Raw genomic sequence first — 23,839 nt, 5'->3', positions numbered from 1 at the left:
AGCTGTAATTTTAATTGACATTAAGCAAGAAGAACCACAAGAATAGAGCAAGTGCCCATTTCTCACAGCACATCTAGCTTGTGTAGAGTTGCTCAGGGCCCATATACCACCAGTTTAGAAACATGTGTAATTGCTTATGGTCAGGGTCGAACCACTGCCAGATCACACATTAAACAGATAACCACTATTATTATGAGAGCAACTTCCTTGACCTCATATTTTGGTCTGGCTCTGAATTCCTGTCCTTTACCAGTTTGGTTTGTTGCATTTTGCCAGCCTTCTGCCTCTACATGTCATTTTCTACTCCTGTAAGTGACTGGTGCAGTGGAGAGCTCACTATAAAAATGCATATTTGAGCACATGAATAGAATAAATTCAAGAAATATGATCACAGTTGCTCCTGTAATGTTTTTATAAACACAGAGTCTCTGCTTTTTTATTATAGTTAAGGTACAGTGTGTTATTTGGCAGAGGAATCTGACTTGAAAATGTAAAAGGTTCAGGCAACCACACATTTGGAAGTAGAAATCTTTCCTTAAAACAAGGCTCTGGTGTTTAAACATAGCAAAATTTCTGGAAACTTCAGTTTCTCAAAGTCTGCCAAAGCTCCAGTCACATGTAACATATTCTTGGGGCTTACATATAATGCTTCAAGTAATAAACAACATCTTGTTTAGAGCAGGATGGAGAAAAAAGGGGAAAATATTCATTAGGAGTCAAAGCTCTACACCAATACTAAAAACAATACAAGTTTCTTGCACTGAAAGCTAAGAATGACTTTTATAATGCATTAAAAAAAATTCAAGTATTCTTCACACCTCTAAATATTGAAGTTAAAATTGTAGGTTAAGTTCTTCCAGCAATTAAATAAAGTATTCAATAAAAGAAATAAAATATACTCACTGAAGCACACTCAGGTTTTCAGCAGCAGAAAGAAAAGTTCTGATCATCCTAATTGGGTAACAGGATGAGTTACACAATGTACATAACTATAGGTCATCAGCAGCCCTTCAGTGCTCCCTGTACAATTCATTTATGGTGCATTTTTTATTCAGGAACAAGGCTGTATTAAAAAAAAAAAAAAAAAAAAAGTAAGTCACTTCCATAAGAAGGCTCATCGTGCAGAATATTCACAGTTTAAATATATGCACAGTCATCTCTACTAGTCAGACACCATTTCAGTCCTCTCATCAGAATGCACATTAACAGAATGAATTTGAGATACAGAAATAGCACACCGCAGCCAGGCCTGGAGTATGGGCCCTAATACCTACCTCACTGGGATCTAGTCAGGTTTAATTAATTAATGCTTATGAAGCACTATGAGCTCCTCAGATCATCACTTCAATTCATTAGCACCCCCATTTGTTTTGTGTCCCACTTCCCCCCTTAATTCAACAGTGAATTTCTTTTGGAAAGTGTTGCATTTATAGAGTAATGAACAGATGAAAGAGTTTGGAGTGATTCCACAGGAGTATAAAAGGGAGCAGGAATCCTTCCCCTTCCTTCCTGCTTGAGTCATTCAGCATCAGGTCTGAGAGGAGCATGAAGCTTCAGGATGTGTAATGCTCTTCCAGGAGTCACCCCTGACCAAAACCGTGTCAAAATGCACCAGAAAATGATGAATGTAAGGATTTAACATTAAAACAATTGGTTTTAGTCTGGAAAACTTCTCTGCTTGCATTTATGTTAATTAAAGATGGGAATGAGCCACAATGCTCAAAGGGGTGTGGATGCAGGCACTTGGTTCTTCCCTCATCTCTAATAATTATTAGATACATTGGATGGAAATAGTTGGAAAGAAAATCAATAAGAGAATGAATCAAGAAAATGAATGGCAATTTCAAACACTTACAAGTATAGGATTTCACTCAAGGCCAAGACAAGATAAAATTAGTAGTCTCTATTAAAACAAAACAAAATACAGTTTGATCAAACTTCCATTCAGTGGAATCTTCTTTAAGGACTTCAGATTTTGGCATCAAATAATTTGGGTTACAGAACTTAAGAGGGAAGAAAAGAAAGATTGCCTGGTGAAACTCCAAGGTTGCTATTGGCTTTCCAAAGAGAAACCAGATTAAGACAAAAAAATTACTGGTGGAAGAAAAGCTGATAAAGAAGACTAGAATTTGATAATGGAGGAATTTAATTATTCAGGTATTGATTGCTATGATAACTATGTGGAAGCTAACAAAGTTTGTTTGTAGCTGCAATGCTATTAGTCTAGTAACTGAGCCCTGTGCTTGGAGCTGGGCATGTGTGCCGTTATAAAATTAATTTTAATTATAAAATTTAGCTTTAATCACATTTCATGTCAATATAGGTTTAAAAGTTAATGATAGAGAGTTCAAACTTCACTATGATAAAGATCCTCATAGATTTAAAGGATAAATCAATGGAAAACATTCTTATCAAGAAAAGCTTGGGAGATTCACAAAGTGAATAGACTTAGGTAAAAAGAACAATTAAAACCCAAATATGCTTTTATTATTCATTTGAAGAGAAAATCAGACTAAAAACAAAAGAATTGAGACATCCAATGGTGAGGGAAAATACAATAGTGGCAATCTGAGAGTACTGAACCAGGGAAAAGCAAATATGCTTTAGTGGGGGATGTTTTGTGGTTATTCTGATTAAAAAATTCTTCCTACTGGACTTCAAAGTTAGCACCTCATCTTTCAGGATTCACAAATACAGTTTTTCATTTAGATTTTTTTTTTTTCTGACATAACAAACCAAGATCTTTGCAGTTTATAAGTGGGACTGACCTCGTGCAGTCCCATGACCAGAAGAGTGGTCTACAGCTCCATATGTTGTACATTTAAATGCTGTGATTTAATCAATATACCTGGTACTTAAAATCCAGTTCTCCTCCATCTCATATTTTTGCCATGAGAGTTTAGGGTGGTCCCAGGTGGGTCAAAAGTTTTCCTATCAGACTTCCTTTCTCATTGATCCAAGAAAAAAATTAACTCTTTTGTAAAAAAACATAATCCTCTGTCAGAGTAAAACCCAATTTTCATTAAAAAAAAATAACTTGGAAAAAAAATTAAGGTTTGAAAAATGTTTCTGTTTGGAACCATAACCACAATGGTTTTTCCTCACCATGATTTATAAGCCAGACAATAATTCAGACAAAATATCAGCAAACTTCAGCAGAGAGGATGTGGTACTCAAGCTACAGCACCTTTTAAACAGGTCCTGTTAGATTATACAAATTCCATTTGTTTTAGTCTTAAATTTTTCATTTGGTATCAGTTCAAAGGGAGGGATTGTTTCCTGTTCAAAATGTTAGCTTTCAGATATTAAAATCAATCTAAGAACGAATCTAATATTAATCAACCACTTACTGTATTTACCAGAAATTGCCAGGTTCATCATTGTAACAGAAAGATCTGCAGATGGGAACAGAAATCTGGGAGAGACAGTAAACATTCTAAAATAGTCAAATAATGGAAAAATAAAGCAGAAGAAACTGCTAGTCCAAAACAAAACATTGCATACTACATAGAATTTAGAATTAACAATTTAGAATTTAAAAATATTTTTGCAGCAGCAAATAAAAATATACTTCTTGAGCCAAAGAAATCCATAAGAAATGTGGGTAGAGACCTATAATAAATCAGAAATGTTAAGAAGCACCCCAACAGTCACTTTGATGTCTCGGCGCAGAAGTAAAGTAAGCACAGTGCATAAGGGTTAACTCCTCAGCTCACATAAATCAAGTTAACACCATTTAAGTTAGCAAAATTCATTCAAAGTCAAATTCATTTACTCCAGCCAAAGATCTGTCCCTAACTCTATCCGTTGCATTTTATACTGCATTAACAATTTTAACATATTCAGCTTTAAAGCCCAATATACTTCAATATAATCTCCATTACATGCACACACTTTTATGTACACATGCATATGCAGAGGAATATATACATATAAAATTATTTTAGCTTACAATATAAACAAATTAACATAACACAATTTGTAGCTATGAATAACAGAACACGAACGGTTTTGCTGGATTTAGTGAGGAAACACACTGAAAATCCTAATTTTAGTAGAGTCAACCAACCTGGATTTATGGGCAGGAAATCTTGCTCAAATAATTTGTTGGAATTTTTCAAAGCTATCCCTGCCAAGGTAAAAGACAAGAAAAATACTGTGGATGGTATAGAATATGCCTAGACTTTCAAAAGAGTGCTTGATAAGATCCTACACTGGAGATTACCAGCAAGGTACAGAGCCACTGCATAAATGATAACAAACTTTAATGAACTGATAAGAGTCTGCAAACAGCATTCACCGAGTGACTTAGAGATTGGCAGTCAATACAGGGTAGCGCCTCGGTCAGGTTAGGAGCTTGTCTGGTCTCTAATCTATGTAAAAGAATTAAATCAGAATATCAAAGGTAACGTATCAAACCGTGCCGGGGACATAAAAGTGACAGGGGCTGTAGCAGCAATTGTCTCACCCGGGCTATAAATGCGAGATGCAGATCAGCAGCAAATGCAGCATCAGCAGCGCCGGCATCGCCGCTGCGCCGGCCCACAGCTGGGAGAGCAAAGTAAACAGGTTTTTTCTCGTGCAGGGCCAAATGTGAAAACAAGCTCCACGTGGGCACAGGGCTGGGAAGGAATTGGTGGGGGGTGTTATGGAAGGGGCAGAGGGAGGGAAACCCAGGTGCTGCTTGGAGAGAAGGGAAGGGCTCAGGGAGCAATTGGAATTACAGCAAAAGGGAAGGGAAAGATAAGAGGATGCTTTGAGTCTTTTAATCCTTAGGAGATGGGGAGTTTAGAGGAGATTAAAATCTTTTGAAAAAAAAAAAAAATATTTAAAAAAAATTTTGAAAGCCAACATTTTTTTCTATTCTAATTTAATGGGTGTTCGAGTAAATCTTTCTATCCCAGGAATATGATTATGGTTTACTGTAAGGATGACAAAACCAGTCTTGTGTCCCTTGAACCCAAGTGCCATATGGTTTTGGAGCACTGCAGTCCCTTTCTGCCCCAAGGGTGGCAGATCTGGCTGGAAAAGCTCAGCACAACCAGCAGACAGGAGGACAGGACTAAAGCATCAGAGTTGATTTCTGAGCTGCCACAACTCAAGGCAGTGTTGGAGGAGCTCTACAGCCCTCCTGGTTCTTTTTCAAAAGCACCCAAGAGATTATAGCTCCTAAATCCTATTTATAAGAGTATCTCCTCCTTGAAAAAACACTATTTGCAATCAATTTCAGTGCTCACTGAAACTTGGAGAGCTTTTGGGGACCCTGGACCTCATTCCCAGTCCAATTTTTTATATTAGCAATTGACGAGGTCCATGAAATAGCCTGGCACAGACTCATAAATCCCAAGAACAGGGCTCCAGTCCAGTGGATAGGTCTCTCACTTGACAGAAGGGTATGTCTTCCAGTAAATTTCAATGAAAAAAGTGAAAGAATTGCTGAACAGGGCTGAATGGACCCACTCCAGCATGTAAGGGTACCTGAAGAGTTTTCAGTTTCATTTTGTCCTCTGGTATCTGCTCAGAATTTCAGCAGGTATTTCAATTAAACCAGCAGCAGCTAAGAATGGGTTCTGCTTCTGTGCCTTCACTACTTTCATCAACTTTTACATTTCTTGTTTCCTCAAACAACTTGCCCAACACTAGATGGAAATTTTGTTGCCCTTACTGCCACATCTACTTCACTCAATTTAATGGATCTTCTTTTCAACAGCAAGACTAAAATGTTTAGCCTCATGAGGATTTATCATAACTGTACCACGATTAAAATTTCAACTTATTATTACACACATTTTACCAATGATTCCTTTATTATCTTTATGGAAGGACCCTCACAAAAAACAGTCTGATGTTGTGGTAGTCACTACACTGACTTCCACTTTTTCAGACCAATATCTTTAAACAAGGGATAAAAAACCCAAGAGATTTTATGCTATGAGTGCCCAAGGGATGCCATGAGAAATGTTTTTTACGTCCCTCATTGCCTTTGTCCAAGCCCAAGGTGGAATTTTCAATTCCTTTTTGGACCACCAGTGCCCTGGTGAGGCTGGAACTTTTAGACTTTTACAGGGTTTTTTTTAACCCTGTGGAACCTGAATATAAACCTGAAGCTTTCTGTGTCTCTCAGATACTGTTTCCTGATTAATTTTTTAAACCAGCTACATGTCCATGTTTTCATTTCTCTCATAACTGTTTCTTCACCTGCCTGAAACCAAGAGGTTTCTAATTTTTCTTCCGTTTCCAAGTTTCTCAAAGTTCCCTGTCCACCCAGCACTGCCATCATAGTTCCTGAATAAAACCTCAGTGTTTCTCAACAGGGTGCAGAATTTCTTCCCCTAAACAACCTCTGCTAGCAGTGTCTCTTTTCTCAGGGGAAAATCTCCAAATAAATAAATAAATAAAACTTTCTATTCATCATAAAAGCAAATTGCTTCCCTAAGCAACAGGGCAGGGCTAGATATCAGAAATAATTGTTAATATATTGGCTTTCTGGGATTTTAATGCACTTAAACAATAATTTCAAGTCTTTTCTTGATCTTGCATTGCAGTGATCTACTTTGCCTGCTTTCCACTTCATGCTTTACCCGAAGTGTTTTCATTTCACCAGCCTATCAATCTTTGAAATTTGAAAATCACTCAGGTTTATCTGTGACTTGTGTTTCTTTCCCCATGGTTTGTGTTGAGAGCTTTAATGACATTCTCCTTTGAGTTGCCTCAGAGGAAAGGCCCAGGTTTTTTCACATGTCTGAGGAAGCATCTGTATGCTAATTCCCTCTCAACTTTGCAAGCAGAAAATTTAAAGGGAGATGGTTTTTAGCAAATGGAGACCAGCTAGCAGTTAGAAATCTTTGTAATGGTACCAATTTCTTGGGAGATTTTTTTTTTCCTCCCAAGAGCTTTCAAGGCTGTTTCTTGACTTTACAAGGTCATTATAAGTTAATACTTGACTCCCAAAAGTCCTGCTCCACCTTAAAAATTGTACTGAATCTGTCAAACATCAATTTTGAATCAATGCCAATTCAGTACAAATAAAGTGTGATATGGACACTCCAGCAAAGGATTGTCTGCAAATCAAAAGGGCTCTTATCACACAAGGAACATGATAGATTTATCTCCAGTAATTCCAATTCTGATCACCTTTTCCAGAGAAGAACTTTAGTTACTGAAATAGGAATAAGATACACAGTAATTTTTGTTTCCGGCTGTTAAAGATACTTTATATAAACAAAGGCTGAGCCTAATCATTTTTTAAAAAGACCTAAACATTAATATTTTCATAATTAGCTTGAGGACTGAGGTAGTGACTGTATCTGGTGAGTTTAAAAAGGGAAAAAAAAAAAAACCTAGATTATGCCAATTAAAAATGAAAGGTCTAAGAATAAACAGTGAATTCTTGCAGAGGATCCAATTCAGAGCGCAGTAGGCATTATGTCAAATAAAAGCACGGAGTGAACCAAAGTATTAATGGACAGAAGAGATAGCCAGACATGTTTACACAGGCAGACAGGGCTGGAGGATATATCGACAACGTGGGGAGGTGTGTTGTAATAAACTTGAAGGGGGACAGACTTGTTGGGCCAAGTGTCCCTTTCCTGTCCAGGAATGCCTCATGTCCTCATTACCCTTTCACCTCTGGACAGCTGCAATATTGAAATCTGGCTCCTATCATAAGGAAATTGAGTTTAATGTCCTTAATTTAGTCCCCAGTCCACATATATCCATATCACAAAACAATCATACAACTTGGCTCGACGGACAGCGGCTGCTGAGGAAAGAGGCTCATCCTGGAATGGCAGGGCTGTTGCAAGGCAGGCCCAAGGCCTCTATAAAGCATCTGTGCAATACATGCACAGTACATTCACACTTGTGAGAAGCCATCTTATTTTCACTTCTTTCTTTTCCTGGTATCTTTTGCACGCAGAGTTTTAATTACCAAAGCAGTTGTCGTGTTGCCGTATCACGGCAGCGGCCAAGCTGGACGAGAGCAAAGGTGGTGTCTTGGTTTTCTCATGTTTTCTTCAGCTCCAAGTACAGCCTCAACAACTTGATTCAGCACATCTCCCTTCTCTCTGAAGCACAGAGGAGGACTGCAGGGTTAGGTGCTGCATCCATAGATTACATAGCAGGAAAAACATGAGTGGCATATTTTGGTCCCGGGGATTGATATGCAACACTCCGAACACCAAAGTCAACTGCTAAATAATCTGGAGTCAGAAAGGGGCAGCATGGCTGTGGAGGGAAAAAAAAGAAAAAGTGAAGGGGATAAAAATTAATCATCGAAAGAGTGTTATGCTTTATGTTAGTAAATCATTTTAACTAATTAATTACATCATATCTCCAGCCAGGCTTCCGATTTGAAATCTTCAGGAATCGGTGGGCAGGGATGTAAAACGCACTCGTTCTCTTCATCTGGAAAACATCTATGTTGCTCATTTTCCAACATTATGGCTTTTTTTTCTTCTGTATTTTTCTTTCAGAATATTTTTATGCCTTTGTGATGATTTTCTTCTGATCTGTTTGCTTACCAACATAAGGGGCGTAAAATAGTGTAAAGATACTTGAAGAGTATTGGTATAAATGTCAGTGTACTGGGTGCATTTTGGGATGGAGAGAGGGGTGTAAGATGGAGGATAAGTCTGTCAGCTCGCAGCAGACACGGCTGATTTGTAAATAACAAAATTGTAGGATTTATTCCTTTTGATGCACTGCACTTTTATTAAAAGAAAATCCCCTGGAAACCTCTGTAAATGGCACGAAACGTATAATTAGACTTAGCTTTTTTCACCCTCTGCTTATTTGAATGCTCCATAACTTCAGCAGTGATTCAGTAACAACAGATTTTATAGAAACATCTGACAATGAGAACAAATATTTGCAGTATTTTCAGTCTCTGCTCTGTATTTCTCTCTGCAAGGCAGAGCTTGCCTTCCTTGTGTGTGGATCAGCTTCGCTTTCCCTGCTGCTCACACCTCCAACCAGATCCACTTTCCAACACTAAATATCAGATGTGACTTTTTATCCCTCGCTTCCTACCTCTGAATTGCCGCCCTATAAATTCCTGTCTCCAAATTCCGGGCACAGACCTCCCAAAAATGAGTGCCACCAGCAGGCAGGCTTTGGCATAGGCAAAATCATCGTTGCCAGGCACAGCTGGGAGGTGGTGGTGGCACAGGAGCTCTCCCAGGCACTCACCTGCCCCAATAGCAGATATCCAAGGCTGTGCTGTGGTTGGATTTGTTCTCTTTTCCCTGGGCTCCACCACTCCTGCCCTTTCCCTGCTTGGTAAGGAAAGAGGTTTATACACAGAGAGCCAGCCCAGCAGAGTCATTGGTGTAGATGAGCTGCAAAGATGGATTTTGCTGCCCTGAGCCTCAGCACCAGCCCCCACAGCCATCAGAGCAACCTGTGTAACAAATTAATATCACACTCTTAATATGTGCAACGAGTTGGGTCCACGCCAATGCCTTTACTTGTGGGATGTGGCTCAGTCAAATTATGGGACATGGAGCTGCAATTCCTAACTCCTGAAGCCAAGGAGATCGATGCTCACAGCAACCAACCCAGGCTGCCAGAATTATTCCAGAGACCGTGTTGCCTCCTCCCCAGCCCAGAATTTGGGAAGTCACATCCATTTACATCCTCTTTGTCATTAAAACCATTGGCAGGTGGACCCACTGACATGTGAACCCTCTTTGTGAGCATCAAACAGTATTCCCACATTCTGCCCAGTGCCTTTTTGGACCCATTTCCAGCCTGTCAGAACACGGGGAAAGAATACAGTCAATATAGTCGCTTCTGAATTTAAAAAAAAAAAAAAAAAAAAAAAAAAAAAAAAAAAAAAAAAAAAATGATAAAAATAGCCATTTTTAGAGGGTTCCAGGTTGAAGGTTGCTTGTCAGAATCCAAGAAGAGAGCAGCAGTTGTTCTGACACTGCGGTTTTCACATCCTTGTCAGAGATTTGAAGCAGGATAGCTGATGTGTGTTAAAAAAGGATGGGGAGGTTTAAAATAGTTTAGATGCTGCCTGGAGCAAGTTTGAAGAGATATAGTAAGGAGCATTGGTAGGAGTGTACGTGCACCTAAAACCATCCATGGGGGGAAACAACTTGTCCAACTGCTGGTACCTTTAATTCAATTCTGACCTGAAATCTCTCAAATGACCCTGAGACAAGTCAGGAAATTTCCCAGGAAACATTTTTAAAACATAAACTGGGGAGGGAGTGACAACATGGAGAACACTTTCATTGCGAGAGAAAAGAAAAAAATCTCTCTCTGGTTTTTGACAGCTCTAATAACCCAGAGTCTAAGATTTGGGCTTGGAAAGCAGCCAGTTGGCCAAGCCTCTATCCACAGACAGGCTGGAGATGATGCTGATAGTCAGAGGGAAGCAAACAGAAGACCTGGCAAGTCCAATGCCGCCCCTGACGAAGGGGATGTCTGCCAGCTCCTGGGGAAATCTGCAGTTTAGGTGTGCAGCAGTCACTGGGTTGTGCCTCTGCTTCTCCTGGAATCTGATCCAGTCTGCAGCCACCCACAGAACAGCAGCAGTTTCCCAGATATTGGGCAATTCTGTACACAAGGAAACTATGCTGCAGTGGCTAATTGCTTTGGAAACTATGCTGCAGCGGCTAATTGTTTCAAATCATTTGGGATTTTCTAAATATCTTCGTAACCCTTGTGTTTCTGTAGATTTTAAAATATCCAGCTAATCTCCTGAAGTCGTGGAGAGAAAATATGTTTTCCCCGGGGCGGTGATAAGAAATAATTGGGGCAATTGATCGAGTCTGGAACTTTCAGATGGACATCAAAATGTCAGCTTTGCATCCAGATTCCTTGCTGCTAATTTCACCTCCATTAACTTAATCAGGAGTCAGTGGGAAAAGCAGGGTGACACTAAGAAATCCAGGGAAAAGGAAATTTGATCTAGTCCCAGCCAGGTAGCACAGGGGCTCCTGTGTAACTGTAGAATTTATATTCACCATTCAGCCTAAAGCCAAACCAAAAAAATCTCCAAGTTAATAAATCTTCCACAAAGTTGTCCATTGGTCTCATGAAGGTATGACAATGTCTGAGGGGCATTGGATGATGTTCTTGATGTCCCATCCCTGGAAGCATCCAGGGCTGGACAGGGTTTGGAGCACCCTGGGATAGTGGAAGGTGTCCCTGCCCATGGCAGGGGGTGGAATGGGATGAGCTTTAAGGTTCCTTCCTACCCAAACCATTCTGGGATTCTCAGCACAGGATGTCTTCACCCCAGACTGCTGCTGGGGTGACCCCAACCCCAGAAGAAATGTCTCTCCCTTTACAAAGAATTGTGGGAGCATCTCAGGGATGTTTGCTTGCTGTCCTGCTTTTAGGACCAGAAGTTTAACCCCAGTTCTCACCTTGTCCTTTTGCAAACAATTTGCTGGCATTGCCACCACCCTGATGGCCAAAGCAGTGGCAGTTTTGGCCACTGGGCTCAGAGCTCGGCCCTCCATGTGACAAGGATTGCTCAAGTTTACCACTCTTGCTCTTACAAACCCCGCCTAGAAGGAAAAAAAAATAAAAAGGAAAAAAGAAAGAAAAAGAGAATCGGTTATCACTGAGCATATGCAACTGCTAAACATCATATTCAGTATAACTTCAGCCTGTTCTGAGAACTGAGTTTCACAGTTTCTTTATGCAGTATCTGTCTGTCAGATATTGCCCATTACATTACCATAGTCTATATAATATACTTCCACCAAAAAAAAAAAAAAATATATATATATACATTTTTGGGCATATTTTTTACTACCTGCTGTGAAAAAAAAAAAGATGTTAAAAGCTTTTATTTTCAATTTGCATTGTGCATGTCTTACGCTCTTTGTATTAATGGCACTAAGGAAATTTAAGCACTGTGATGAATTTGTGCCTCCATTTTTAATGTAATTTCTCTTATTCTGCTAAATATAAATAGTGTATCAATTTTAGATATTTCTAGAGCAACCATCACCTTAGCTCTTCAATATGACATCAAGGAGCCAACTGGCTATAGACAGAATATTTGGGCTCCCTGTACAATTAAAGGTGCCACTAAATAAAATTCTCCAAATCTTTAATTTCTTTATAAATCAAATTGTCACAGAAGTGAAGGCATCTCCTGGGGTGCCAGGTAGGCAGTATTGCTGTAACAATTAACCCATGGCCAGAGGCAGTGGGGCAAAGGCTACTTCTCTCATTCCTTTATTTAATTTTTCTACCTTTCGGGTTCTGGTTTTGTCCAGCTGCCCCTTCCTCCTTTCTGTTCCCTCTGTGGCTGAGCTGTGCTCACACCAGCCCAACGCCGAGCGGGGTTGCACAACAAGCACCATCCCTTGCACCCCTTTGCTGACCAACTTATAACTGATCTGCACTTCTGCTGTTCCTTTATCACCACCAGCCACAGCGAGATGGGGTCTTGAGGGCTATGATTTAGGCATATTAAAATATATCAGGAAAATACTGATGTTGGCTCACTGGGAGGACACAGTTAATATTTATATTAGAAGTTCTTGATGTTTTAAACACCTCAAATTGAAACAACCTTTGGTCTTGTCGCTGAGTGTCGTGTAAACAAGACAGGAACACTGTGTATCTGAGATATTTCTTTATGGTTTCCTAGCTTAACCAACCTCACATGGGTTTAGGTATTGCAGGGGGACCTCACCACTGTATATAAGAAAATGAGGGCTAAATGTGCTCATATCCAGAGGATTCAGCACCTTATTAATGCATATATGTCATGCATAGATTATTAACAGCTTCATAACTAGAGAGGAACTTGCATTTCAATAAACATACTTTTACAAGTGCAAAGAAAAAAAGTTTTGCATTAGGATGTTACTTACTTCATGTCTTTGTCCTGGGAGAATGCAACTAAAGAAACCACATTTAAAATCAGACATTAGATATGCAAATATGTGTTCAGATCAGAGATACGAAAATTATTCAAATGATTAATTATTCATCATAAAAATGTCAATTAATAATTCTGAAGCATAATAGGCATCTTTCTAATGCATCTTTATTTTTCAAGCCTAAATACTGTTGAATCTATGTTCAATTGCATTCTAACAAGTTTTTAAAAATTCAACAAAGTAAACAACCAACTATAAACAAAAGTGAGCCGTGAATTTTAATCACTGCCAACTGAGCCAAGAAATGTGGCCGAACTTCAGCATTGATCCCAGGAGAGAAGGAAAAGCATCTCCATCTCACGGTGTGGGACAGTGGATGGAGGATGCTTGTCCCTCACTGCTCTCTGCCCAACAAGAAAAGAAATTTTGGGACCTGTGGATGCTGTTCCCCTGCTGCAGACACACAGACAGACATGAACGGCAGCTGAGCAGCTCTAGGCCGTCAGAAGTGGCTTTATAAATGACAAAATTAACAAAAACATATGAGGAGATTCACTTTTAACGTTCAGGGACTCACACAAGATCAAATATTACAGTGATCTGCTGGTTAGAAATGCCCAGGGATAGATAAATTAAAGACAGACAATCTTTTCCCTTGCTTTTGGCTCGTATCCTATCCCTACATGGGTTTTCCGCAGAGGAACTCAAAAACTTTGGGAATGTTGATTCAAAAGGTTTCTTCCCAAATACCTCATCAGCGGGTGGGGGGAGAGTCGTTCCCTGACCCTTTCTTCCTCTCCTCTCTGCCCTCTCCTCCACGTGGAAATTGGAAAAAAAAATAAAGGCTTTGCTTTCTAAATCTTGGTTTATTGGGACACCTGTATTGAGCAAAAGTATCCAGCGGCATCTTGGGCCCACATGGGGCCTTCCCTGCTCACAAAAATTATTCCAGCCTGTCTTATCCTCTACTGCCACAGGTGACTGCAGAAAATAATCCCCCCCAGCATCTTTTTGTGTTTGATTTGGGGGGTTTTCTGCAACCTCGGAATTCTTTCTCAAGGCAAGGACATCTTCTACACCCCAGAGATAGGAGCATGAGAAGCAGCCAGAACCCACAGGGATCCCAAATCTTGCAGGAGCAGCTCCCTCAGCGGAGCAGGGCTGTGGGGAGGGAAGGATGATCTCCCCAGGCTTGGCTGCAAGTGGGCACATCTCATCTGGATCCCCTACATGGGGATGTTTAGTCCCTGATGTAGGAAGGGTTCCACACCTTAGGGAAAATAGTTGAGAGTTCTGGCTATGAAAGACATGAAGAAAAAGCCTCAGAGCTGCTAAAGTGTATTTAGAGGTGTTAAACCTCTGTCTCCACCAGCCTCTAAAATGTATTAGCCAAAATTCATCAGCATCTTTGCTCCTATTCCCTCAGTTTTCCTCCTTCCACGTGGTGGGCAAGAAAACACAGTCCCCGTTACTCATCCTCCACCGGGGAAAAAGCAAACACACCAAAATAAATAAGGCAGTGAATCATCCCCTCAGCCCATGCCACCACATCCCCATAAAGCCACCACGGCAGAAGGTCTCAGCAGAAGGCTCAGGTCCTGCAGGGCTGCTCATCTCCTTGGTGGCTGCTCACCTCCCCTCTCAGTCAGAGCTGGGTGCCTGGGGATTGCAGGGAGGTCTCTCCCTGCACAACCCCTTTCCCATGGTAGGGTTTGTCCCTGGCAGCAGGATCTGCCCCTGGCTGGCCCTACCGATCCACACAGTGATGGGAACACGGGGTTATCTCCGAGGGGCTTGTCTTCATCACAATAGGTTTTGGTGGACAAAGGAAACCCACCGAGGAGCTGGGGGCAGGACTGCTTCTCCTGTGGCTTTAACCAGGTAGGTCTGCATCAGGATCAGGCCACCCTCATCTCAACTTGCAGCATTTCCATGTAGGAAAACCTGAGGAAAAGAGGAGAAACCAGCACTCAGAGAACTGCCCTCAAAACCATCTCCAAGCCACAGTACTGGGAGCTACACAGAAGGAAGGAGCTAGGGTTTGTGAGGATATTTTGGCTCTGCTTGCTCTTAAACTGATGGGGTGGGGGGATAGGGTGTGCAAAAGTTTTAAAATAGAGCAGGGAATAGGATCTGCATGGGGATGCTGATGGAGCAGGGACTGGGAGCCAGGCTGCCAGCACCACCCCAATAAAGGCAGGATCCATAGCCTGTCATTATTTCCATCTCCTAAAGAAGCTGCACACCCGTTATTAGTTCAGAACCGGGCAGGAAATCATCGCCTGGATTAAGGTTAAATTCCATCTCGGAAGGGCTTAGCTGATTGCTAAATGTTTATGTCCAGTGTCCAAAAATTAAAAAAAAAAAAAAACAAAAACAAAAAAAAAAAAAAAAAAAAAAAAAAAAACCAAAACAAACACCCCCATATCTCACATTAAAATAACATCTAATAATGTTGGGTGCTATGTCAGTCCTGCAAGGATCCGAGCAGTTTTATCGCTCCGATGCAAACCCTGCTGCGACACATCAGAGCTGGGGAAACTGTGAGATTGAGGGCTGAAAGAACAGCCAGCAAAATTATGAATAGGGATTATCTGACAATGCCGACATGTTTCTTAAAGCCCTTGAGCGTCATCACACGCTCTGAGGGTTTGTTTTTCAGCGTGGCTGCAGATAAATATATTTTATTGATACACCATCGACAGCACTCCTGCCTATTGCGAGTCAGGCTGCAGCCTCTCGTAATCTCCAGTTCATCCCCTCGTTTTGTAATCTGGGAATGTAGGAACAATATGTAAGGAGTTTGTAATGGGATTCATTTATTTTGAGAACTTGTTGGTCGGATTTTAGGTTTTCTCCTTTTTCTCGTAGAAAACGTGGGTGAGTGGAAATTGAGCAAGTCAGTAATTAGCATTCACTTTTTTCTTTTCCTTTCTTTTTATCATATGCATCTAAATTCAGTTTAGCTCTTTAAGGAATTGCCAGACTGCCCTTGATTTATAGGCAGTGCCTTCTGGATCTGAGAGGATCTAATTCAAACTAATAATACTTGAATTTGATTTCAGGATATTTGTGCTGTGCTATATATTTCATTAAGATATCATCATTCTGTGTGTGTGTATGAGTGTGATATGCCTCTGTGTATCCAGGTACATTTAGGCATGGAGAAGTCATGCATCCTGCAGGAAAATCATGCTGGCATTTAGAGAAAACTTTTAACAAAGCCACGATGACTCGTAGCAGGGAACAAATATAGAAATATAAATAAAAATAAGAAATATAAATAAAAATAATAATTAAAAATATAATGGCAGCTCATTCCCACCTTTGCCTAGTTGGGGATTGCAGCGGCAGCAGACGGCCAGAGCCTGCCTCTCCCTCCCCATTCCGCCTGCAGCTCGGGGTTGAGGAGGGGGACACCCGGAGGTGCCACTTCGCAGCCCGGGAGGACATTTGGATGCCCCTACCCGGAGCCCCCCCCTGTGCGCTGCCTCCCCCGCATCTCACAGGGTCACCCACTCCCGTCTAACTAAGAGATGAACAAAAAAAAAAAAAAAAAATCCCAGGCAGATCTCGGTGGCTCTGATGAGCTGCAAAGACACCCTGCGGGAGGGCGAGGGGGGGGTCCCTTCCTTGCTTTGCGATGCTGAACCGCCAGGAAGGTGTTCCCAGGACCATTTTGGAGCGCGATCCCATCGCTACTGCTCGCCCTCCACTTCTTGCTTTAGGCACACGTTCAATGCACAGTTCAAGAGTAGTTTATCTGAGCTTAATGTAAGTAAAAGTGCAGTGTGGGATCAGTGTGCCATTTGTTTCGGTTTTCTTCGGGAGGGGGAGAAGAAAAATAAAGAAATTAAGTGCTGGAATAGGCTGAACTCTTGTCAGAGCAGGGAAATTGTTTCGCAGCTCTTTCACGCAGCCCTTTGGGCAGCCCCACGTTTACCTTGGGAAGGGACCGTGCGAGTGGGCAAGACGCGAAGTTTCTCTTTGCAGTGAGACTATTTCGAGCTCCTTCAGGAGGAAGGAACGGCTGTGGGTTGTGCTGGGAGCTGGGCATGAGCGGCTGGAGCCTCAGCCGGATCTGCCCCCTTTGCAGCCGAACGCCTTCGCTCAGCATCCCCGGCTCGCTCTGCCTTTACTTACTTCGATATTACTTCTCGATTACGTGCGGTGTAAACCGGCTTTTTGATTAACAAACCAGCAGAGCGTTGGTTAAGAACACTTAAACTTCAAAAAAAAAGAAAAAACTATCCCCCTGGGAAGTGGGCTCTGAATTGGTTAATAATGTGCAGTACTTGCTAAATTGCTGACTTCCAGATGTGGAAAATATCTTTCTTGTTTAGAACCTACGTAACCTGATTGGATTACGACAGAAGCGTCACATTGGAAGGCTTTTGAGTGATGATTTAATTAACCATACAGTAGAAAGCTGTATTTGCCAGGAAACCCCTTCCATATTTGCATAACCAATCCCTTCAGTGCAAAGGTGGAGTCTGGGCTTCTTTTTTTTTTTTTTTTTTTTTTTTCTTTCTCTTCTTTTTTTTTTCTATATGTAATTTTATTTTAATTTTAATACTTGAAAAGAGTGAAAAACTTGTAACCTCCCTGAAGTTCAGCCCCACGCGTTACTCGTCCGCGCTGTCTCTCTCTGCTCATCCAGCTACTTCCAAGAAAAAGCAGAGCCAGGAAAAGAGCCCATCTCACCCCTGATCCATATCTGTGAACAAAACAGATAGACTGTAAGATCTCAGCACGTTTGGTTGATTTTTTTTTTTTCATCAGATTTAGCTGACTATTCAAATAACCTGGATGAGTGCTGAAATGAAAGGCAGGGGGGGAAAAAAAAGCCCCAAAAGAAACGCGTGAAGGATAAAAATAAAACCGCACCAAAACAAGCCAGGAGCTTATTTGCAGTACCCGAGCAGAGTTTAGTTTCTAGGCTTTATGTTAGGGTAAGTTTTCCCCACGGCAAGAGGAGGCGAGAGCCCGCGGCGGCGCTGGCCGCGGGACGGTGCGGGGCAGGATGCGGCCCTGGCCGGCTCGGCGGGCGGGCGGGCCAGCGGGGGGACCCAGCCGGGGGGGGGGCACCGCCAGGGATCCCGCCCGAGGATGGGAGAACCGGCAGGGATCCAGCCTGGGGGCAGGGGATCCGGCGGGATCCTGCTGGGGAGGGGGCGGGGGATCCCGCCCGGGGGAGGGAAAGGGATGCGGCGGGGGGGGACACACGGGCAGGGACGCGCCTCGGGCCCGGGGGGGGTGAGCGGGGATGCGCCCCGGGGGTGGCAGAGATGCGGGCTGGGCGCGGGGGGAGGGCAGGGTTGCATCCGCAGGGCAGGGGGGCCGCAGCCCCCGGGGGGGTTGGGATGCGGTGGCGGGGCGCGCTGAGTTTCCGCGGGGCGCGAAGCGGCGCGGAGCGGAGCGGCGGGGCGGGGGGCGGGCGCGGGGCGGGGGGCGGGCGGGAGGAGGTGGAATTGCATTTCTGCCGCTAAAGCGTTCGCGGAGACTTCAAGGTATAATCTATCCCAGATCCTTTCCCAGAGAGAAACTTGGCGATCACGTTTCCACATGATGCTCACGTTTGGTGCTCTCCAATTATCCCTCCCCACAAAGATAGGTGGCGTGTGTTGCAGGGTCTCTCCTCTCGCTCGTACAGAAAAGAAAAAGAAAAAAATGTCATTAGAAGAGGCGTAACACGTCAGTCCGTCCCCAGGTTTGTGTTTCCTGGAGTGGCAGAAAGAGATCAGTCCTAACCTGCCCAGCAGGAATAACGGTCCTTCCGACAACTCTTTGCAAGGCTTTTTACAATTTCTCCAGGAGCTGCATCTCCCTTCACCTTTTCTCCTCCACTTCGCGGCTTCTTCATGCTTTTTCTTCTCACCATTTCTGGCCAAAACTACAAACAAGACTTCGCAGGTAGGTTCGGAATTTAATTCCATTTTCTCTCTTTTTTTTTTTTTCTTCTTCTCTTCTCTTTTTTTTTCCTCACATCATCTCACGCATCAGCGGGGTTATTTCATTTCGAGAGTATTTTAATTTTTCTGGATTGTTTATACTTGGAGCGAAAAATCTTTTTTTTTTTTTTTTTTTTAATTTTTTCAATCTTTTGAACTGAAACCCGAAGTCACTCCAGCACCGCTCCAGGAAGGGATGAGCAGTTTCGGGGTGCTCGGGGCTGTGCCACCACCACCCCTGCTCCCCTTACCTGTCAGCCAGGTACGGGAGGTGCCTTTTAAAACGCAGCAGCAAAAGTTTTAGTGTTAGGAAAGGACTTCGTCCTCCTGCAAAAAAAAAAACCCTGAAACATCCCCCCACCCACCTCCTGCTCTTTTTGTTTTAGGTTTTACATCTGAGCTCTGAAAGTTTGCAGGTACCTGTTAATGCTTTGCATGCCCTGAGCATGCAGAGCCAGCCCGGCCGGGCACCGCTGGAGCCCCAGCCCCGGGCAGGGCTCCCCGGCAAGGGATGTGTTTCCCCAAACAGAAAGTTTTGCTGTTTTGTCTGCATAGTTGGTTTCATTTCTATATTTTATTTTGTGAAGCTGGGTGAAGTAACACCTTAGCTTCTGGGAGCCTAAAGCAAGAAGTGAAAGTAGAGACTGGAACTTAAAAGTCGTTTACCAAAAGGGAAAAAAAAAATAAAATTAATACATATTTTTTTAAAGCTTGCCGATCCTCTGGGAAGAAAAGTGTTCTCGAAATTTGCAGGTTTAAAATTGTTGACAACTTTTTACGGGAGGCTGGAGAGTAGGGAAGGGAGTGAAATGCATTTAAAACAATTCACCATTGGTCGTTTTGCATTAAAACGCCAATTGCCGAGGCAGGCTGAGGGTCCGGGCTCGCCTCGGTGCCTGTCCTCCCTCCCTGCTGTTCTCCTCTCCTGGCAGATCTGCCGCGGTGATGCCACCATTGCCCACCCCAGCCTCGGGAATAACTGGCAAATACTGAAGTTTCTAGCACATTTCTCAGCTTCTTCTTTGCTCAGCCACATTCATCCACATCCACAGAGCCACCCATTCCCTCTGTCCAGGCGGAATCCCAGGCAGGAGAGTGTGAATAAACACGCTGACCCTATGCACACTCTCTCAATCTCCCCATCCTCTTACCTGCTTGGAGATTTATTATTTTTTATTTATAGCCAAGCAGGTTTTATAACAGTAAACGCCTGAGGAGAGAGTTCAAGCAGAATAAAAAGACCCAACAGCAGCACACTTCACTGCTCAGTCCTGGTGTGAAGCTCCAGCAAAGTGAAAAAACACAAGGGAGGGGAAAGAGGAAAAGGGGGGGAAAAAATCTCACTCGGCTTAAAATACATATATATATGTTGAAATTGTTGAGTCAGGTAATCATTTTTTAGGCTTTATGTAAAACTCCCAGTGCAGGAGAAGACAATAGATGCGAAGGCGAGGGGGCATCCTGCTCAGGAGAGCAAGGGTTAATTGCCCTTGTTTTACAGTTTGCATCTGTTACATCTTTTATAGCCCCCTGTTTAAACTAATCCTCAAGTCAAAGCATCTTTAAAGCTACAGCATCTTCTTCGAGAGGGACTGAGTTTCAGGAGCGTTCTTGCAGCAAACCAAACGCTCCTGCCCCTCTCTCCCTTTGACAGATAGAGCTTCCTGCCCAGCCCGGGCACTCAGACACACACAGTAGGTCTAAAAGTTTACAAGTTGCTTTTTTGTTTTGTTTTGTTTCTTATTTTTTTTCCGTAAAAACAACAAAAAAAAAAACAAAACCTAACTGGAAGGCTGAAAACTCTGACAGCGGTAGTTTTGATTTCTGTTTCTTTTCTGGGAAGGAAAAAAAAATGACACTCCGAAGCTTTGTTTAACTAAGGGGCAGGGGAAACCCTGAATATTGTCAAACTGACTAAAAAGGTGACAGAGGTTTATAATTACACTCCTCGTTGTTAGGGGGAGGGGGAGGTATCCGTGCTGAGCCTTACCCCAAAAGGACAGGGGAGAGCCATGTTTCCCTCTCTTCTTATCACTTTGCTGGAGAGCACTTCGGGGGGGAAAAAATGAAGGAAGGAGAAGGGTAGGATTTCGCGTGAAAAGAAGTTCTAGTGTCAAATTAAAGTACTTTTAGGAGGAAATGGTCCGCCTAGCATTGAGTCAAACAGCCTACTGTAAAAGCTGTGCATTCCCTCATACGGTCATGAGTTATGACTCATTTGAGATGTAATTCTTGTCTCTCTCTCTCTCTCTCTCTCTGATCTGCTTTGCTGGTGCAACACACACACACGCAGGGAGGGAGACACACGCACACGCGCTCACACACACACACACGCAGAGACACACACACAGAGAGAGAGAGAGAGAGAGAGAGAGAGAGAGAGGGAGCAGAAATAAATAAATAAATAAATATATAAATAAATAAAGAAGAAATCTGCCCGGCTGGGGAGAGAGGGGGAGCCCGCTCCGACCGCGTCCCACCTCCCCCGGCACGGCCAGCCTCGCCGTGTGCGTGGATGGGTTCTTTTTCGGGTGCAAACTGGGGTCCCCGTTGGCGCCCTGCGTTTAAATGGGACATCCCGATGCCCACATTGTCGCTGTGTTTGGTCGTTACATAGAGCCTGCGTGCTGCTGCTGCTGCTGCCGCTGCCGCTGCTGCTGAATCAGGGAGTCGAGCCCATGCGAACTGCCATCTGATCCACTCTTATCAATGAAGCAGCAGATCATGGCGGATGGCCCCAGGTGTAAGAGGCGAAAACAAGCCAACCCCCGGAGGAAAAACGGTAAGACGGCCCCCCGGGAAAACTTTTCCGGCCGGTTCCGCCGCGGCCGTGGGGGGAAAGGCGGCGGCAGGACGGGGAGCGGGACGGGGAGGGGGGCACGGCGCCCGGCAGCCCGGGGCTGGCCGCCCCCCCGCCTCCCTGCGCGGCGTCCCGCTGGAGCGGCCGGGGCTGCGCGGCCGCGGAGCGCCGGCGGTGCGGAGGGACGCGGGGGGGAGCGCGCTGCCGCCCGCCCCGCCGCCGCCGCGCCCCAAAGTTTGTTGCGCGGGCGCGGAGCGACGCGGGCGCTGCCCCCGTGGCCCGGAGCGGCGGGGCCGCTGCCCCGGAGCGGCGGAGGAGCGGCGGGGGCGGCCCGGCTCGCCCGGCGCTGCTCCCCGGGTCGCTCCGGCGCTGTCAGTGCGGGCCGGGCCGGGGCGCGGAGCGGAGCGGAGCGGGGCGGTGGGAGGCGCGGAGCGGCGCGGAACGAGCGGGGCGGGCGGCCCTGGGAAAAAAACCCGGCAGCGTGAGAACCCCGAGAAGGGCTGGCACCGAGTTAGCGACTCTCTCTCTCTTTCTTTCTTTTTTTTTTTTTTTTTTTTTTTTTTTTTTCCTTATTGTTAGGGACTCGAAAATGAAACTTCCTCCTCCCTGATAATTAATAATACTAATGAGCTCGGTGCCCGATTGTCCGTCGCTGCCCTCTCCCCTGGTCCCCGCCGGCCGCGCAGGGCCGGGGCTCAGTGGGACGCGGTGTTCTGGGCTGATTTCACATTTGGCAGCTTTCACTGGTGTGGTGGGTCTCTCTTTCTCCGTCTCTCCCCGTCCCTCCCTTAGTTTCTTCCTTTCTCTGCCGGCTGATAGCCGCTTCCCCGCCGCCAGCTTCCCCCTCCCTGCCCGCAGCCCCTCCGTGGCCATCCCGGCCCCACTTCCAACAACTTTCCTCTCGAGGAGCCGGAGGAAGGAAGATATTTGTGTGAACCTGAACCCATGCGCTTATAGCTCAGCTACTTCATTTAAGTGGAGAGGTGGAGGTGGAGGGGGGCTGAAGGAGGAGGGGGACACACACAACAACAACAACAACAACAACAAAAAACACAAAGACAAGAGAATGTTGATTAGAAACAAATGATCCTGCCCCCCCTCCCCTTCCCTCTCTCTAGGTTGTGAGTGTGAGTGTGTGTGTGTGCGTGTGAGTGTCTTTTTCTTGTTGTGGTGGAGGCGTCGAGCCATATGGGGGAGTGATAGAGGAATTTTAGTCAGAAACTGTTCGTTATGTTACACTGGCTTTTCCCTTTGTGTTGTCTTTGATCTATTTGCTTGGCTTAGTATTACAAAAAAAAAAAAAAAAAAAAAAAAAAAAAACCCAACTAAAATAATATATTCCGAGCAGCTTCCCAAGGATCCGTTTCTTGTTATCTTTTTTTAAAGTCTCTCCCCCTCCACCACCACCCTTTACTCTTGTGTCTGTCATTATTTAAGGTGGTCCTCACAGAGGAGACCTCCCCTTCCCCTCATCTCTGGGTAATTTAGTAGACATTAAAATTACACGTAATGTTTCCCTCTCCTCTCTTGTGTTTCCTCTGTTCTTTTTATTAAATGTTGGTTATTGATTTTCTAAAATCAATGTCTGTTGTGGGGCTTTTTTTCCCCTTACAAGTATCTAAAGCACGTTGCTGATCAACTGGATAACAAAAGCTTTGTGTCAAGTAGCCTTTTTTCTTATGTTAAACAGTCATTTTTGAGAGAAAAAGAGAATGAGATTTAAAGCAACGCATCCAGAAGTGCTCTTTTGCAGTAAAGAATATTCTGAGTGTTTGAGGAGGTTTTATTCTTCTTCCTCAGCCTCCTTGCTTTTCCAGGCAAGACTATTAGTTTAGCGTGTTAAACCCATCACATGCTCTCCGATGAGGGATGCATCTACGTGTTTAATATTTTCTCAACATGATTTGAGTACTAAAAAAAACCCCACCACCCTTACCCTCCCCCCCCCAAAAAAAAAAAAAAAAATACTGGATGCCTCTGTTTGCCCAGGACACCAGGACCGTATCCTGGTAGTGCAGCCAAGTCTTTGGGAGCACGTATGGAGCGGGGTGGCAGATTCTGGTTGTTCCCATGCAAAAGGGTGTTTTCAGGGAGCTGCACTAACTTGGAAAAGCCACCACACTTGGGAGAGGAAAGTTTAATTGCGATTTTTAAGGTAACCACTTAAAGATCCTGCAAACTTCAAGTGTGTGTGCACTGCTTGTGCGAAGGGCTGAGTTCTCCCTTCAGTG

General features: G+C 43.9%; 1 protein-coding gene and 1 long non-coding RNA gene across 8 annotated transcripts in view; one reads left to right on the top strand and one right to left on the bottom strand.

The window, feature by feature from the left end:
• Positions 1 to 908: 908 nt before the first annotated feature.
• On the bottom strand, positions 909 to 16,821 carry LOC128790698 (uncharacterized). 4 transcript variants are annotated; one of them, XR_008431820.1, is made up of 9 exons: positions 16,801 to 16,821; positions 14,695 to 14,801; positions 11,382 to 11,525; positions 9,190 to 9,400; positions 7,931 to 8,226; positions 4,070 to 4,129; positions 3,351 to 3,436; positions 1,856 to 1,903; positions 909 to 1,063 (listed from the first exon to the last, which is right to left on the bottom strand). It is a non-coding gene; the product is annotated as an uncharacterized LOC128790698 (long non-coding RNA). The 4 variants fall into 4 exon arrangements; XR_008431819.1 differs by lacking the exon at positions 16,801 to 16,821 and having other exon boundaries at positions 14,695 to 15,155; XR_008431822.1 differs by lacking the exon at positions 16,801 to 16,821 and having other exon boundaries at positions 3,360 to 3,436; positions 14,695 to 15,155.
• A 781-nt stretch (positions 16,822 to 17,602) lies between these two features.
• ZEB2 (zinc finger E-box binding homeobox 2) overlaps positions 17,603 to 23,839 on the top strand; it is a 115,215-nt gene continuing 108,978 nt past the window's right edge. Inside the window, exons 1-3 of one of the 4 annotated variants that reach the window (XM_053947684.1) lie at positions 17,603 to 17,809; positions 18,468 to 18,770; positions 21,426 to 21,590. In XM_053947684.1, coding sequence (XP_053803659.1) covers positions 21,518 to 21,590 — 73 coding nt within the window. In that variant the 5' untranslated portion in view covers positions 17,603 to 17,809; positions 18,468 to 18,770; positions 21,426 to 21,517. Of the gene's footprint in view, positions 17,810 to 18,328; positions 18,771 to 21,425; positions 21,591 to 23,839 lie in introns of those variants that run through there. The other 3 variants (XM_053947686.1, XM_053947685.1, XM_053947687.1) reach the window with 3 other exon arrangements.

This window comes from Vidua chalybeata, chromosome 7 (assembly GCF_026979565.1).
Source record: "Vidua chalybeata isolate OUT-0048 chromosome 7, bVidCha1 merged haplotype, whole genome shotgun sequence".
NCBI lineage: Eukaryota > Metazoa > Chordata > Aves > Passeriformes > Viduidae > Vidua > Vidua chalybeata.
This window is presented reverse-complemented; position numbering and strand designations above follow the sequence as displayed.